Source organism: Pipra filicauda, unplaced genomic scaffold, assembly GCF_003945595.2.
Source record: "Pipra filicauda isolate LSUMZ 115617 unplaced genomic scaffold, ASM394559v2 scaffold53_size3534045_pilon, whole genome shotgun sequence".
NCBI lineage: Eukaryota > Metazoa > Chordata > Aves > Passeriformes > Pipridae > Pipra > Pipra filicauda.
The window spans coordinates 2306852-2325450 of NW_024104687.1; the positions used below are offsets into that span (position 1 = coordinate 2306852).

General features: G+C 40.4%; 1 protein-coding gene across 1 annotated transcript in view; it reads left to right on the plus strand.

The window, feature by feature from the left end:
* TACC2 (transforming acidic coiled-coil containing protein 2) overlaps positions 1-18599 on the plus strand; it is a 129499-nt gene that overhangs the window by 96525 nt on the left and 14375 nt on the right. Inside the window, exons 10-16 of the mRNA XM_039387184.1 lie at positions 2093-2128; positions 3589-3649; positions 4690-4897; positions 8723-8784; positions 9629-9744; positions 10554-10725; positions 12050-12190. Of these exons, the coding sequence (XP_039243118.1) occupies positions 2093-2128; positions 3589-3649; positions 4690-4897; positions 8723-8784; positions 9629-9744; positions 10554-10725; positions 12050-12190 (796 nt within the window). The remainder of the gene's footprint in view (positions 1-2092; positions 2129-3588; positions 3650-4689; positions 4898-8722; positions 8785-9628; positions 9745-10553; positions 10726-12049; positions 12191-18599) is intronic.

Sequence of the window (18599 nt, forward strand, 5' to 3'; positions counted from 1 at the left end):
ATAACATGTTTTCCAAGGCTGCGGTCAGAACTGATTTGGTCCAAATCAAGAAGACTTAAAAGTCTGACAGCAAAAGAAGAAGTATTTGATTTGTACTGGAGAAATGCAGAGGGAAAGAGGGGAATTTTGATATCAACAGATCCTTAAGTTTGATATTTCCAGCAAGACAGTTTCCTTGTGTCTCTCAGTAGCTGGAGCTGACAGACCCCAGGTGTGGGCCTCTTGAGTTCACCCATCTGCTTTGAATATTAGAATGAATTCCAATGTTAATTTAGGGGCAAAATGAGTTTACAAAGAGTTTTCTAAACCACATTCATCCTTGGGAAAATCCATCGTGAGAATGCCCTGTCCTACAGTCACGAAGTTCGCTGCTGGTCTTTATCATGGTGGAGCAGAGAAGCTCCCCCAGCACAGGGCTCACAAGTTCTTGGGTCAGGAGGGCTGCAGGATTTCCCAGCCCTTGCTTGTCCCTGCTTTCACTGTGTTGTGTTGTGTCTCTGCTCACTGCAGCCCCGTAACCTACTTTTGCAGGAGGTTTTTTTTTTACAAAGAAGAGAGACTCTGCATATTAATACACAGTGCAGCCTGCAGCTATGGTATTTTCTAGAAGAAAATTAGCCTAAAGCTTCTTGGAGCTTCTTCAGGGATGCCAGTGAAAGCAGTGGCTTTGTTTGCCTCTGCCCCTCTGGTCCCTCATGAAAAAGCCCTCAGCATGACTCCTCCTTGGCATCCAGTGCAGGAGAAGCCCTGGCTGGGCAGGGAGATGGGATGTAGGATCCTCCTTGGCAATACTCCGTGGTGGGACAGGGAGAGAAGACAGTTCAAAATGCTTCTGCTCCAAGGGGCACAAACGAGGGTGTTTGAATTAGGAAATGATACTGTAGTATTCCAGGACTTTTAACACCTAACTGATAGGTGATTTTGCCAAGTCACAAGTTTTTATTAGCACCATTGAAGGGTGCAGAAATCAAATCCTGTTGGCCAGTTTGAAAATGTGTTCCTTGTGTGGAAGGCAGCGATTTCTAGATTAGACCTATGAGAGGTAAAGCCAGGCATGAGTTTAAGCTATTGCTAAGCTTGTACTACTTTGAATCTGAGCCATGTGCTCAGTCTTACCCACATTAAATCAATAAAAACAATCCATTTTTATTCTTGAATAAAAACCTGCAGCAGTCTAAGCATTGACCTCTGTGTGAAATGATGAGGTTTTTTAGAAGAGATGTCGGCTCAACACAAATTACTCTCTGGTCATCTGCCCAAGTGCTGAGCTGCTTTGAGATAATCATGCTGCTCAGGTGATGCTGAGCAAAGAGCAGCTGATAGTGATGAGTAAGAGTAGGTGGTTTGCACAGACACTGCTTGTGTAGGCACTGCTCTGGGAGCTGCTGGATGGTTGGAGGCTGCTTAGAAATGGAAGGTGCCGGCTGTCATGGCCCATTGCACGTGAGAAGAGACAAGGAGGAGCTGCCAAGCTTATAAGCAGATGAAAACTTTTCTTAGCCTAAACTGTTTGGCAGGGTTTGGTTCTGGTTTGGGGGAAATCAGTTTGTTCTGTCAGAACACCAAGTTAGGTTTCATTGAGAGGCAAAACAGATAAGACTTAAAATGTCATTTTCTCTCCTGACCTGGGTACATGATTTGAAATGGTCAAGTAGCTTTCTCTGTACTGTCATAACACATCAGCAAACATGAAAAAAAACCCCTGGAATAGCTCTTTTCTTAAGCTTAGCTGCCATTCAAGAACAGTTTTACATCTCCTATAATAACAAACACCATGTTTTGAAGAGCAAGCAGGTGGCCTCCTTCAGGGAAGGCAGGGTTAGGGTGTTGATTTTTTAACTTGAAGGTGTCAGCTTTGAAAAATGTGTTTTGTAAGGTGAAAGTGTGTCATTGAACTTGAAAACATTGAAGGACTTGATGAGTATTTTTTTCCTCCTGATGTATTTCACAATAAAAAGTAAGGGTTAAGATTATACAGGTAGAAAGTATGCATGATCAGATTGCCTTAACACATTAACAGAGTATTTGTAGGTTAATCTTTTTTGTCAGTTCCTTCTGTCTGTCTCTCTTTTCTTTGTCTTATTTGTCTTAGGATGGTAGAAGATGTGATGTCTGTATGTTCTCTGTTGTAAGTAATTCTAAGCTAACATTTCAAATTTCCTCTTTTGATTTATGGGCTTTTTAATTTTACTTATTTATTTTGCAGCATGATCAGTTATTATTCAGCATGAAGCTTTTATGTTAACGATTTCACTTCCCTGGTACATGTGAAAGCTATTTTAAGTGAGATGCCTGGCTGTGAATGAGTTTAAGGAATCTTTTGCCTCACTATGTGTTTGCCTATCCAAGATCCTCATTTAAAAATACAGAGATTTTGTATCCTTGAGCTAAAATATGAAAATTTTATTTGTAACATTGAACAACGTTGTACAGTCAGTCCTTTGTAAATACTGCATAAACTGCTTCTCCTTCTTAAAGGAAGAAGTTGTCCTAATTACTTCTAGGATCATTAGTGGCATCTAACACACCAATATTCAGCTGTCCAATTGATTTTCCCCTCTAGATGTGGTATTGATTTACCCTTTACTGATTGAAACCCACCATTATAATTTCTGGTGTCGATCTGGCCAGCATTGATCAGGGATGAGCTGGTGGGCAGTAATTTTTGCCACTGCATCTCAGTTCAAACATAAAGTCTTTATCAGTGAGCTTGCTGTGGTGTTTTTCTCCCTCTTCTAGTTAGTAACATAAATGTTTTTTAATAGCTCTGGCAATATGCATCAAGAGAAGAGATAGATAATTGGTTTATTCCTAGTTAGAAAATATTTTTGAACCAATTGTGAATAAACACAAAGGCAACATCAGTAAATATGCACCCTAATGACATAATGTGTCATTTTGTCTTTCCTTTTGCCTGATTGAAATCTGTGGGATTTTGAAGGGTTACAGTGTCCATGCTCCCAGTCTGCACTGTGAGCTGTCAGGGGAACTGGAAGCAGAATTGCCATATTTCTTGTTGGATTTGTTTTAAAAAGGGTTTGTTGTGCCCATTGGTAATGACAGAGCTTTGTTCTGGCATCTTGGGAACAGCATCTGCCTCAGATGGCTTTGTGTGGTTCATCCAAAGCATAACAGTTTCTTTCTTACTGATTTTTGAGGTCATTGGAACTTACTGCCCAAATTTATCACAGCTTTAATTCTCAGGAAAAGATGTGGGTTAGACCTAATTTTCACTTGGGAGACAGAAGCTAAATAATTTCCTTGAGGCCACTGAGGGTGCCTGTGATGGAGCAAGGATTTGAATTGCAGCTGAGCAGTAACCCTGTTCTGTAAAAGTGTCAGCAGTTAGCATGAAAAATATGGCAATCCTGCTGTTCTCAGCTTTTGGGGAATCGAGGCCTGTTCCAAGTGCATGACAAGAATCTGTACCCATGGCATGTTTCTCTGTGGTGCTGCTGCCTAATGGATGGGATTTTAATGCAGAAGGGCTTACAGAGGTTGCATTGTCTGTGGCTGTCTCTTGCTAAGTATGAAATTACCTGATTCTTCCTGGTATTACCATATTAACTGTGTTAACTTCATTTTCAGTGATACATTTAGGGTGAAAAAATCACCAAAAAGATCCCCACTATCAGATCCTCCTTCTCAGGTAAAGTGCTGCCTTATTTTGGTGCGTGTAATTTGTGTTCTTGATGGGGCGAGACCAGGGAAATTTGATTTATTTAGTTGTAGAATTGTACATTTAATAATAGATTTTTGTAGTAGAATTGTACATTTGATAATAGAAGAGATTTCTGTAGAGAATATATGCATGTTGGGTCCCAAGTGTAGCACAGTGGGCTGTAACCACAAAGTATTAACCTTTTGGTCTCTAGAAATCTGTATACAACACACATCATTTGCTCTGGGAATTCCAGTTAGAGTACTTCAGAAGGTCTTATGTTATGATGGAGCAAGAATATGAATAAATATCTTCAGTCAGCTGTCTGAAAAACTAGGCATCACTATCCACCCTGGAATTTTTAGATTAGAAAGCAAGAAACTAAATGCATCAAATTGGTGGGCTGGAGGGGAAATAGAAATAAACCAAGTGGGCTGATCTACCAGAAACACGTGCTTGGGATGGTTTGATTCCACGTTGTAAACTGCTGGCAGGTGGTTTCCTTGGAAGAGAAGTTAACAAAAGCTGTTCTGCCTACAAAGGCCTGACTGCTTTGTTGTGGCACAGCTCCTTCCACGCTGCTGTTCCTCTTCCTCTTATCCATCCTGCCCTTTCATTTGTGCTGCTTGACAGTGTGGAAGTGAAGGAAGGGGAAAGGGTTCATGACCCCGCAGACCTAGGGAGGTTTACTCCTATGGGGGAAGCCTGAAAAGTCAGAGACTTCAGTCAGGGGTGATGTGTGCCACTCAAGTCAAGTGCCTAACAGATTTAAAGAGCTCTGGATTTTCTTTCTTCCCTGTTATCAAAGCAGCTTTGCAATGCAAGTGTTTATCATCAAAGAGTTTAGTTGTACTGGGAAAACTTGCTACTGGTAGGGTCGGTATTTTTCATGAGGTATTTTATACAGAGCTGCAGCAAAGATTACGGAATTACAAAGATGGCTCTGGTGGTGCAGAGGAATCCAGAGATTTAGCTGTTCAATGTGCTAATGAAAGATTAGAGAATTAATTGGCACTGGTTTTCTGCAGGATCCCACTCCACTGCCAACTCCAGAAACTCCTCCTGTCATCTCCACGGTGGTTCACGCGACAGATGAGGAGAAGCTGGCGTCTTCAGTGACGGGTCAGAAGTGGACCTGCATGACTGTGGACCTGAACACGGATAAGCAGGATTACCCCCAACCCTCTGACCTGTCCACCTTTGTCAATGAGACCAAGTTCAGCTCTCCTACAGAGGGTACGTGTCCCAAAGGGCTGTCTGCTCAGAGCCAGTGTGATATTTATTGAGAGAGGGCTTTGTTTGTTCGAGGATGTGCTTTGCTGAATGCAAACTATTGTTTAGGAACCCTGATGCTCTCTGGACCATTTTGGGAAATGTGGTAGTTATGGAGAGCTGAATTGAAGAGCCCAATAGTCTGACCTTCAGTTTTCAAGAAGAGAAAAGGAGCTGCTTAAAGGAAAACGAAAGGAACCTTCAGAGAAAGGCTTTTGCTTCCTCTGTGTGATTAATTGTAGATGTGCTCTGTTCTTCTGTGAGTGTGACCTGTTCTCTCGGTGCCTGCACAGGAGACTGGGGTCTGACACTGCTCTCAGGGAGTGCTCTTGGATCCAGAGTCACTGAGCTACTGATTCTGCCCGAGCCTGTTCCTCTAACCTGAATGGCAGAAGGTCCCAGGTTAAAATTCTGCTCAAATTTTGTATATTGCATTAAGACCCTTAACATGCCACCTCTCCTCCAGCTTCCTGGGATCCAGGTATATTTATGCATTAAAATGTACAGGATAACCCCTGTGCAAGATAGTTTTCTTTCATATGCCAGATAAAATTGCCTACTGGATCAGCCTATTAATGTTTTTCCTATTATACTTTCCTATAAGCAGTTATGGCCTAAAGCTGGAAGTTTCTGTTTAGAGAACTGTCATTCCAAGTCTGTGAAATGTGGAAGAGACAGAATTAAGAAAGTTTGTGTGTGGCCTTCCTTGGAATTACCAGAGGGAATACTGCTTTGCAACAGCTGCTCCAAAGGCAGATTTTCAGCTTTGTGGGTGGGAAGAATGTTTGAGTTTAACTTGGCCTAAACTTCTTCTTCTCGATCAGAATTCATTTTTTTCCCCCAACCTTTCAGTCTGTGTCCCAGTCTACCATTAAAGCTACTTTATGCCATTTTAAACTGGGTCTGAGTTTTTGCCTAATTAAGAATTGCTAAGCTTTTAGGTCAAAGTGTTTGACATCAAAAGGCACAAATAACCACAGTGCTTTTAATGGTTCATATGCATGTGCTTCTATGTTTGTGTGCCCTTGGCTTTTTGGAAATCTGTTGGGTCTCCTGGACAGATAAGTATTTCAGTCTGGATAAATCCATTTGACTTGGTTGTCAAATTTTAGACATCATCTTCAGTTTATTTGTATTTAAAAAAAATAAAGAAACACTTTTCAGAAATAAGCCTCTTAAATCTGAGGAAATGGAAACTATATGGCAGGAAATGGAACAAAAGAATAGTGAGAGATATTCAAAGGCAATCATTTTAGCTTTCAAAGAGGGTAGAAGAAAGTGAGCAAATCTCCTAATTAAATGCTAATTGTCTTGTCTCATGTGTGCTGCATGGTATAGTCGGAGTTTCAGATTACACACTCATTATAATCAACAATGCTTCTGCTTTTCAGATCTTTGAAAAATAATAATTTTTTTCCCCTTGACAGTCTTGCTAATGCGGGGTTGAGCAATTTTTGAGGAATTTGAGGGCTGTTTCTCACTGGGAATATTTTTACCCCTCCCAGACCACCAGCATGAGTGTTACCCTGTAACCTAACACGGCTTTTGTGCAGATACAGCCCAACTCCTGAGTCAGCCAGTGCATCCAGCTCTCATCTCTTTCATGAGCTGCTCATAACTGCTGCCATTTTCCTGTTGCACAGACCAGAAATGAGCCGTAATTATTAGCAGAAAATTCTGATATAATCTTGCAGCTATTTGTAGGAGGAGTTGGAGGACACCACTTAGTAAGTCCATTCGTATGTATTTGTAGAAGATAATTATCTTGCTTTATGGGATATCCTGGGCATTTGTAATTTTGAATGTGCAGAGATAACCAGAGCCTAAGATTTTGGAGGGGAGATGATGCCTTAGAGGAGATATTTAGGAAAGGAGAGAGAGTAATTATGCCCCGGAAACTTCTCAGAGCAACGAGATGGAACAAACTGCGTTTAGCGAGCCGTGTTACTCCTTTTGTTTCTAGTTGATCTACTTCCATCTGTGTCCTGCTTTTTTTTTTTTTTTTTAAGCAGTGAAGGTAAATAAGTGTTGTCCCAGCAGTCAGTTTGGATCGGGATTGCACAGCTGATGCCAGTGCTGGAGGCAGGTGGAGGATCTCTGCCGGCTGTGCCAGCAGAGGACAGTGCCGGAGCGTGTCCTGCCCGTGAGCCCGCTTGGATGCTCGCTCAGGGATTGCTCTCTGGGGGTGTAAATGCTCCATAAACGTTCCTGCTGCACCTCACCGGGATAAATGACCTGCAGAAGGGCAGTTTTCTGAGCACTGGCTGCTGTTACCTGGGATTTCAGGCTTGCTGCAGTTCTGTGTCTGGGTGGTGGTTTGAGTCCCGTCGGTTCAGTTTTGGTTTTGCTTTCACTGGGAAGAAAAGGGAGTGGGAAAAGATGCTCCTGGTATCTGGTACCAGGAGGCTGTCTATCTTGCCTGCTCCCTGCTACCACTGAAAACATAAGGTGCTAGGAAGTTAAACATGAGGAGCCTGCTATTACAGCTCTCTCTTCACTTGCAAGTTTTGCTATTAATATCCCCCACATGTCAGGTACTGAGAGTTCGTGGCTGTTCCTCTTCAGTGGTTGTTTGACAAAAATACACAATGTGCGGAATTACAGTCCCTGTACTCTACAGTGCTTTTTATTATAAAAACCAATTTGAGTATTTTAAACTCACATTGCACCCTTCAACAGTTTTTTTTTTTAAGAAAACTGGCAAGAGATTATCTTTAGGGTTGGTTTGTTATTAAATATCAAACATTTTAATGGTGGTTATCATCTCCCTAATGCAAGCCCTACTTTTCAAAAGCTGCCCAAATCTAGAAGGATTTTAGCACGTGATTTTATCATAATGTAAATGCTAGTGTGGCATTCCTTAGAATTTATTTATAATGGAAATTAAATGATGCGAGTGGTTTATTGAATTAACTCATGGAAACGGAATAAAGTACAGCATTAGGACAAATTAATTATGTCTTTAATTTTTAAATTAAGTTGTCATTGAACAAGGTCTTTGTTTGGGTGCAGGAAGGTATGTTCTGTTTTCTCTTTTCCTGTGTTAGATCTGTCAGCTTCTGTTTCAGCTGCTGGGTGACCATGTATTGGAAAGAAATGCTGCTTATTCCCTCCAAGATAATTGCAGATTAGAAGTAGAGAAGCATTTAAGATTTGCATTTTTATTAGATTCTAGATTTAAAGTTCTTTGTAAATCTTCCTGCCTTAGGCTTTTTCTCTGAAACTAAAGTGTGAAAACAGGCCAGTAAGCTGGGCTGGTGTCTCACTCCTGGTCAGTGAGCATTCAGGTTATTTTAGGTATGTTTTTCTTAAGTGATACCACAATAGTTATTCTTAATTAAGAATTGTATGATGAACATTAGGAAATAGGAATTAATTCATTTCTCAACAGCTGTTGAAACATTTTTTTTTTTAAAGGAAACTGGTATCAGCAGTACCAATTATTGAAAAATGCGTTTTCTGCGATGAGACAACATGATAGAGGAAAGTTGTCTGTGCCCTGAAATTACACTGAAACTTTCTTAATATTCTGGCCCCTGGGGCAAACTGATAAAGCTGAAATTTTTTTTCAGGCAAGTTAATTTGCCTGAAAAGTGTCATAGGTTCATTGTTAAAAATCAGTGAATGTCAGTGCACCTTCCATTTTCTTTCTGTATATTCTGCTTTTAATACGTTATAGGAAAGGATTGAGGAGAGTGGGAGTGGCCCTTGTAAATGAGATCTCATTTATTTCTTCAACAACCTTGTCATGGCATGTGTTTAACACCTCTTTTTTTGTTTCTGTTGCAGAATTGGAATATGGCAACTCATATGAAATAGAATATATGGAGAAAATAGGCTCCTCTGTGCCTGTAAGTTCTCACTTCCATTTTGATTCATTTGCATTCCCTTCTCATAATGTACTATCCTGATAATGCCATCAGCCCCACTACCCCTTAAATTAATTATAATGTGCCTGCAGGAGATTTGCAAAACCCAGTTCCTTTAAATTGGCATAACTGGAGTAAATTGCATGTGCTTTGTTGTCCTGTATCCTGTAAAACTTGTTCCATTTTATTATTTAATTCTTAGGCTGGCATCATAGTAGTTCTTTCTGCAGATTAAAAGCACATCAGTATTTCCAGCAGTGCAGAGCTGTCTACACCAGCTATTGAACTATTTTAAGCAACTGAGAGTAAAACTTTAAAGAAGCTGGAGGGAATCAGGAGAGAATACAGAATTAACGTGAAGTATGGAATGCAGTGCTGTACATTATCAGTTGTTTTGCCTTGCTTCTTTTTAATCCATGGGTTCGATAGCTGGACTAGATCCCACGAGGGCATATCCAGTGGGGTAGTTAGAAAAATCAGGCATGTATGTCAGGTGCTTAAACCAACGAGAATTTTCAATGAATATTTTAGTAACACTCTCAGCCAGGGGATACCTCCTGCCTGACAGGACTAGAAATCTGATTAACCCCAAAGTGGGAGAAGAGGAGCCACTACAAAGAGTGAGCTGTTCAGCTCGCTCTTTGTAACAGCCCTTTGTTCTTTAATGGTTTCTTTCTGAAAGGGATCATCTCAGCATCAGCGTTACAGTCCTATATTATTAGTTTTCTGTCAAGTCATTTGGTCATTTAAGGTTTCAGTGACCCGAATTAGCTTTAATGGGGAACGGTTGGATTGCTTAATGAGTTTCTCTTTTCCTGTTTGCCAGCAGGATGATAGCACCCCGAAGAAACAATCTTTGTACCTAATGTTTGATGCACAGCAGGAGAGCCCAGTCAAATCACCTCCCATCAGATTGTCTGATTCCACAACTCCGTGCTCAGGGTATGTCACTGGGAGCAAACTCAGCGGTGGAAAAGGATGCCAGGGAAGCGGGTTACCAGCAGAGCACGTACACAGGCCAGTCTTCCTCCCTCTGCCTCTGTGTTGCCAAGTTGTTTGTTTAAAAATAGATTCCCATCTGTGTACACATATGATAGAGAATAGAGGGCAAAGATAACAGAAGTTTTGCAGTGGGCAGGAATAAGGACATGAATAAGGACATACATTTCTCCTTCATATCTTACCAAATAGAGTCGCAGTGGCAACTGTTTCACTGGCCAGTGGCTTCCTACTTACAGTTTTTTTCCTCAGATACTGAGTTCATTTTCATGTTAATCTAGAAATCTCCTAATTGCAATTTTTCACTTGGCTTTTCCTGGATACATTTTTCTGAACAAGGACTCCTGTTCATAAGAACAGGATGTGGGAGTTGTGTTTACTTCCAATAATTTTGCTTGTTGAGGACATCTTGTTCTTTTTAGTAAAGGTTGTTTGTTGGGAGAGATGAGAAAGGGGTAAAAAGGCAAGTGAGAAATATTTAAGGAATGTGGGTAACATTTCTGATGGAACTGGTTTTATTTAATATTTTATTTAGGTGCGTTGCTCTGAAAGGATATTGCAGGGTGTTATGAGGTATAATGATTTGTAAAATTGAGTTGAAACAATATATGTGTGTATGTATATATATATATGTATATACACACACACATACACATGGGAGTGAGGAAGAGGACTTGGTTAGCTTTTACCAGAAGCAGAATTGTAAAGACCTTGTGCTCCACCCTGAAAACAAGTGCACAATCTTTTTCCAGGTCAAGTTTTGAAGACCCTGAAGCCCAGCAATCCTCTGGAATGAAAATCCAACATCCAGCTTCCCGAGTCCTTGGTGCCAGCCAAGAGGCTCACCTGCAGTCAGCTGACAAGTCCAAGCAGAAGGACCTAGAACCTATGACTCTGGGGACAACTCCAGAGGCTATTGAAATAGTAAGTAGTTTATGATAAGAGTTTGGGAATCATTTTCCTGCAGAGATTTCCTGTGTCATGTAAGAGGCAGCACAGGTGGATCTTGATCGTAGAGTGAAACTCAACCTGATACTTAAAGATCTTGGTAGCAGCACGTGGCAGGACCCAAATGAGGGATGGAGGTTGATGGAACTGATGGAATTCAGGGGAATTTTCTGAATTATCACCATCCCTTAACACGTTCTTGTGGTGACTTATTCCAAGTTGATACTTTGAAGTGCCTTTTCTCTCACACAGGCCTTCTTACACTGTGCTTTAACCCAATATTTGAAAAAATATTTTATGTATAAAGTAAGGAAGATATCCTTTCATGTTTTCATTTAAACTGTTAAGGATATTGTTGTTTCCTAATGCTGATAATACAAAATTCACTTTCTTGATCATTAGAACTCATTCCAGCTTCCAGTTAAGTCACTTTTTTTTCAGTGTCTTCTCTGGGTAGTATTTGAGTTAGTGGTGAGCCCTTCCTTGCTTGCAACCTGTGCTGCATTACAGACTTAAGAGTATTGGTTCTCAAATTCATGAGGGTTCCCTCAAGGCCTCCAACTTTTCCAGGCAAACTTGTTTCATAAATGCCAACAGGACTAGAAATGCTAAACTACATGACAGTACGTTTACTGAGGAGTCAAAAAATGCTGCAGGTCACTTTAATAGTGAATTTTAATTTATATTAATGCTGCTTTTGCTACCATCTCACAAATCAGTTTTTTAGAGTTTGAATACTTTTCTCACCACAGGAAGTCTTGAGAACTCAAGTCCCAGTGGTCTTCTTTGTGTCATTCTAATTCTTCCACCCCGATATTGTGTATTTATCCTGGTAGCATTAAAATTGTGAACACAACTTAGTTTATCCCCAGCAAGCAGCAAAAGGCTTTGTAAAGACTGCAGAAAGAGTCTTGCTGAGGTTCCCCTCAGTTTTGGTGCTCTTCAAAGCTTTTGGAGTGCCTCAGAGGTGGCCTGAACTGAACATAAAGTATTGCATGAACAGAACCTGTGGTCACTGTTTGAAAACTATTGCAGAAGTGTCGAGGGTGGGCTGTCCATGGTTTGAGAGACGTGGCTTTAGAGGTCCTGATGCCACTTGTTTCGTGTTAGTCTTGGAAAATTTACTCGGCTTTTAAATTAGGAATAGTTGTTGTTGATGTTTGTGTGTCACACCTGTGAATTGTGTATTCGGACATGGTCTTCGGTGGGGCATAAAATTACAAGAAATCAAAGATTTTTTTGGCCTGAACTACTTGGGCAAAATCTCTGTTGCTTATTCTATATCCTCCTTACCCTTCAGACATCTCCTGAAGACTCCTTTGTCTCTGCTGATGCTCTTCTCAATAGGATATCTAAGAAAACCTCAATATGTGATCAGCCTGAATATCTAGATCCTGACTTAGCAGAAAAGAACCCCCCAGTATTTGCTCAGAAACTTCAGGTTTGTAGCAGAATTATCAATATCACTTTTCTTTATGTTTGTCTGTACACAGGTAGAGCAATGCTTTACCTTGTATGAAAGGGGTGGGGGAGGCTTGGAAGGGAAGTGGAAAAGAATTAAAATAGGTATTTGATCTTTTCCAAAGTAACTTTGGCCTTTCAAGAACTTAAGGAACAGAGATATTTTCATTTAACTCATATAATGCATAAACTTACATTTCATCAACAGCTATCCTGTACCTGTATTTTGCAGAAATCTTTATATAAGGCAAATTTTTTTAAGCTTGAACACAGGACTTGATATATAGAGAGTTGTCTTCATACCTGGCCTTAGTATGTTTGTATGCACAGACTTACTTTTTGAGATTTAGGATCTAATTCTACTGAAGTGAATATCAGGCTTTGTTTTTCTAATAATCTGTAATGCAGAATTTGGCATGGCTTCTTGTAGGAGAGGCAAATTGATCTTTAGACCAGTTCTTGTGTGTCAGGATGTATTTTCTAGACTATTTCAGTGAGATTTTAAAACAGCAAAGATTGAATTGAGACCAGCAGCTGGCATAAATTCACATAAAATGGAAACCAAGGGAGAGGAGTCTGTGAAAAAAACACCTTTAGCTTCAGAAAACATTTATTTTACCGAAAGCATTGTTCATACTGATCACCTAATAAGAATTATTTCTCTATACAGCTACCTCAAAACTAACCAACACCTAGAGTTTTGTACTGGGTACAAAATGAAAGGAATCAATGAAAGGAATTTGGGGTGTGGTCATCACCCAGGAATTGTCAGGAATACACGCTAAAATATAACACTCCATCATTGAATGTGTTAAAAACATTTTTACCTTGTTCTTAATCCGTTTTTTTCCCCGTGGGTTACTCACAACCAAACACCTGACAGGAGGAGTTAGAGTTTGCTGCCATGAGGATAGAAGCCCTGAAGTTAGCCAGGCAGATTGCCCTGTCTTCCCTCCGCTCCAAGGTACCTGGTTTGTGCCTGCCCTGCGTGTGTGAGTGTGCACAGACTGAGGATCCGAGTGCTGCTTCTCCTCTAACGAGGGGGCCGAGGCTCCCTGGGTGCAGTGCTGAGCTGGGCACACCCTGGTGTGGCACCAAAGCATGTGCTGCCCACAGAAACGCTGCCCCACTCACACCCACACTAACAACAGACCTCTGGAGGCAAGGAGGAGCCGCATTCCTTTCGCAGGGTTCCGCAGTCCAGGTGGCAGTTCTGCGACCCATTTGTCACTTCTCTGCAGCAAGATTTGTCCTAAAATATTTGATGGCAAAGAATACCGAGCCTGCTTTGACTCTAGGGACATTTTGTCTTTTGCTGGTATTTTCAGCTTGAATTCAGACACCTTTTGACCCTTGGATGTTTAGAAATGAGAAATTCAGCCGACCTCGCCCTCAGGCATCCGAAGAAAGGGACTGCAGCAGGGTTGGAAGGGCTATATGGAGTTCCCAAGGAAAAAAGGCCCCTCAACACAATGTGTCTTTATATATGAAGATCTAAGTCTTTTTTTTTTTTTTTTTTACTGCTACTTCCAGGTCATCCTGGCTAGTTCTGCCTCCGAGTGAGGCTTTGCACTGCTCTAGGGATGCACGTGGAACTCACTGTGTTTGGAAAGGGCTGGGAAAGTTCCCTCTGATGTGCTGGGTTTGGTGGTTAGCCAGGTGCACAGCTGGTTTATGATGCCCTTCACGGTACTTTTAACAAAAAAGTCAGTCCAGAAATGTTGGTGGGTTTCTTGAGAAGTGGTATCAGCAGAATGGGGTGCTGAGGGGGTGACAGCGTCCTGCTGCAGTGAGACATTTTATTCCAACTGTTCTTCTGACATGTCCTTCTCCAGTGACCTTCCTCTTCTTATACTGTCCATTAATAAGTCAGTTGAACGTTTTTTTCCCCAGATCTAAATTGTCTGGAGTTTATTGCATCATAACTACGTTTGAGCTGGTTATAGGATGGAATTTCTTGGTGCTTTAAAGATCAGTGGTTAAGTAGATAGTTCATAAAAGCAAAGATTTTTTTTTTTAAGGTTAACTGTTCTTTTGTGAAAAGATAATTATTACATTTGATTTATTTCACTTACCTTAAATAACCCACCAACCAGTTGTTTCCATGGTGCACATGCAATTACTGAGGTAAATGCATTGCTCCCAGGTTGAGGGGTATTTTAAAGCATGTGGCTATAATCCTTTATTTAATGAAGAAAGACATGCTGTTGTCTTCATTGGAAGGACTAACCAAGCTTAAACTTCTAATAAGGAACATAAAGAACAAAGGAGGGGGGCAAGAAATCAACATTTTCCTGTGTGAGTAGCAGCCTGTGTGTGATGGTGTCCCCTGGCTCTGCTGCCCTGAGTGGCAGGGGTTGGAAGAGAATGAGGTGGGATCCTCTCTAGATCCTCTCTGCCTCCTTATTCTCTCTCAGCCTCCTTGTCCTCCCAGCACTTTGCTGTGACATGCAACATCCAGGAAACACTCGAGGTGAAACACATAATAAATACATGGATGCTCTTCATGGGTTATACAAAAAACTCTTGTTAAAAAGCTGCATTTTTGCTACCAGCCAACAATTCAGAAACTCACAAATTGTGCTCTTTTAGACTGTAGAGAATGGATTTATGTGTTTGTGAATACTTGTGTGTTACTCAGGGAAGATTCTGAGCTGCAGAAATGTGGTAGAGTGTATTTGATCATATGGTCTTGCATTTTAAAGATACTTTTTAACATCATCACAGCATTGTCTTTTATCCAGAACAAGTTTATGAACCCCTTAGGACTCAGACATATGGAACGGATTTCATGTGATTTGTTTAGAAAAGGCCATTAATCTGTGTAATAAAGATAGCAAAAATGATAAGCAGAGACAAGCAGAGAAAAACAGGCAAACCTCTCCCCTCTGACAGAGAATCAGCAGCAGTTTGATGCTCACAAAGCCCCACGTTGGTCCAGTGGCAGGAATGTTTGTACACAAACACCCTGAGTGTCACATTAGTCTGGGAAAGACTTTTGTCCTTGTATAACTTTGCTATTCCAGTAGGAGGTTGGGAGTTTTAAATTAGCCTACGACGGCATCCCTTGTGACCTGCAGTGACTGATGGCCTGCATTAAGTAGAACAGAATCCATCAGATGACTGCAGTGACTTAAATTTGGATGCTAACTGGCAGAATTCCCTTCTGGATGTCTGACCTCCATTCTTTTCTTGGCGTTGTATAATTACATTTAACATTTGCTAAACCTTACAGGGTGGGTAACAAGAATAGGTTGGTAAATAAAGACAGAAGTACTTATTATGGCTAATTAGGTCACCCAAAAAAAAGATTAAATATCACCATTTTGTGCTAGCACAGGAATGAGAATGGGGATGTGCAGCTTGTTGTTCTCGGGCAGAGGGAAGTTATTTGGCCGCTCCCAAATTTCTTGTCATGGACTTCAACACTAGGACTAGTCACCTGCTTTTGCATAGCTAAATACTTCTGTCTTCCAGCACTGAGGTAAATTAACACTTTCCTATTGAACAGTCTCCATTTGGGTGTCCTGTGGCCATTTTCTTACAGGTGCAGCTTGAATAGGGTTTGTGTCCACCACCCTGGGGATGCTGAGGTGATGGGAGTTGGGTGTTGAAACAGGATCCAAAGAAAGGAAAGGCACCAGCACAAGTGGGATTAATGCACCACAACTTTGGGGGGTTCTTGTGGGAGTGCGGGAGGAACATTTCCTTCAAACAGGAGCACCACGGTTTCTAGTAAAACTTCACAAGCTGAAAACTCATGCTGGGATTTTCCTTGCCTTTCCATATATTTGCAAGCACAAGTAGGTGTTGCTTTGCCTCCACTGACCTGCCTGCAGACACATCAATAAAAGGGTCGATCATTCGATACACACCCGAGCTGTATTTCAGGACTTGGAGAGGGCAAGCTCATTTTCAGCAGGGCTGAATACATATTTGCCTAGTATGATAAAAGCCAGTGTTCATTTTCATTCCATTTCTCTATTTTCTTTCACTTTGACCTCCTAGAAGTGTGAGACAAGAGCAGCTGGTTAATGGGGTGTGCATTTATTCCCTTTCTGGTCAGATATCTGGTTTCTGTGAAAGGTGCTGGGAAGAGGAGAAGAATCGTGTTGAGCTCTCAAATATTTACACTAAGATTGCAGTGACCTACATTTAGTAGTAATACCCCTGAAGACTCTAATCTTTCTGTGCAAGGTTTAGTGACTTACAAATCCCCACGCTGATTATTACCCCAATTAACTGCTTACCTTCTCAGCAATTAGCTGTTGAACTTAAAGCATTATTATTGGGTTATTTTTGGGAATACCATCATCCTGTTGGTCAGGTTATAGTATTTTCTCAGGATAGGAATGTTTCAAGGCAGCAAATAACAGTTGCTGAGTTACACACATAATTTAGGAGCTGTGTAAAAATGGCTTTTGAAGTCAAACCATGAGGACTTTGACTGGTTACTCCTGACAGAGAGCCCAGTTGTGACTCATGTGAAGTGTTTCCAGAGTTAGGGCAATGCTGATTGGACCACTACCACAAAGCATTTCTGCTCAGTGGTTAAATTCCAAGAGTTTTTATAGTCATTTTTGAAAGTTTTTATAGTCATTTGCGTGTCATTATTGATATTGTTTTGTACAATTTACTCAAATGCAACTAGAGAAAACATAACTATATTAGTGAGGTGTTGAGCACTATATAAAAATAATTAAATATTAAATAAATATTAAATGCTTTCATTTATTTTTTTTCTCTAAAATCGTCATCATCCTGGCAGTTACTTTGACACATTTTTACAGGAGCTTGAGGAAATTTGTGTTTCTTTTGCCACAATTGTGTTTCTTTTGCCACAATTGATATTTTCCAGCAATCTCTTTATGAGATCCAGCAAATTAAGCTGCAGGAGGCTTTTGAAATGTGATACATGCAGTTCAGCAGATCGATCTGAAGGAGGGCCTTTGTTTGGGGGACAGCTTTGATGAGCTAATGACTCTTTTTTATCTCTCAGTTATTCTTGCCTTGTGTTTGAGGAGGGACTGAAGTACATTTTTTTTGAAGATGGGATACTGAGTTGAGGCAGCAGTGGTCTTATTTGCTGAATGTTTTACCTTTACTCAGATTTGTGGACAGCACCAGGCAGTTTTGTATTTATGCATTTACAGAGATATCTGAGCTTGTGTCCCAGGTGTATTTTTCCCTACATAGTTGTTGTACATTGGGAAATACTTTCAAGGCTATGCAATTTTAATAGATGCACAGGCTATGCAATTTTAATAGATCTTGGGGTGCTTTTTCCTCTGGTAGGAAAACCCGCTGGATTTGAGGTTGCACCTCCTAATTATGCTGGAATTGATAATTATTTTGGGTGTTCATTTTAAATGCAGCAAAAAAGAGAAGGGATGGCCTCCTCCATAAATCCTACAAGTAAGAGCCAATTGACTCTTGTTTAAAAATACAAAGCAAATTAGTGAGAGTCTCATATAAAGGAAGATTCAGTGTGGTGTTCTATAAGTACTCTTGAGCTTATTCTTGCTCTAATTAAATTTTCTTTCCTAGTCTTTTAACGTTACTAGTGTGGTTTCTTCATGTTGTCTACAGATGTGACATCCAGAACATCTGGTCCTGTGTTTATCTTGAGTAAAGATTGTATATAATTTCTGGTGTAGCTTCTTCAGTCAGGTGTGATATGAGAACTCAGAAGGGATTGCAACAAAATTAACAGTGGGTTTGGAACCTTTCTGTGATTCTAAGCTGGGCAAGAAGAACTGTGAGGAAGCGAATGTTTAGTGGAATAACATCTGGCAAAATTTCCTCTAACTGTGTTGGAACAAGAACATGTGATGTTGAAATTAATGAGGACTGAACCTTGATCCAGACATTATCTACTCACTTTCACATTCCTGTGCTTCAGGCAGTAGAGTGTGACTCTGCTATTTGGTTAAAAAACAAAGCAAACAACTAAAACCAAACAAAAAAAACAAAAAAAAAACCAAAAAACAAACAAAAAAAAGAAAAAAAACAAAAAAAAACCACAAAAAACAAAACAAACAAACAAAACACAAAACAAACAAAACCAACCAAACAAACAAAACCAAAAACCCCAAACCAACTAAAAAAAAACCCAAACAACAAACAAACCCCCCCTCTTTTACGATAAAATAAAAGAATTTTTCCTCTCTTTTATGTAAAAAATAATTTAAAAACTCTTGATTACTACTCTTAGTTGCTGCAGATAAGCCTAAAGACTAAGGTACTGCAGTAGTGAACTTGAAGGAGCAGAATATGTTGTTTTATGCACAAAGGTAACAAGTACACTGTAACAAGTAAACTGGAAAAATGCATTATCCTCTTTTCACTGGTAAGGAAGTGCTGCACCAGAAAAGCTGGATGTGAATATC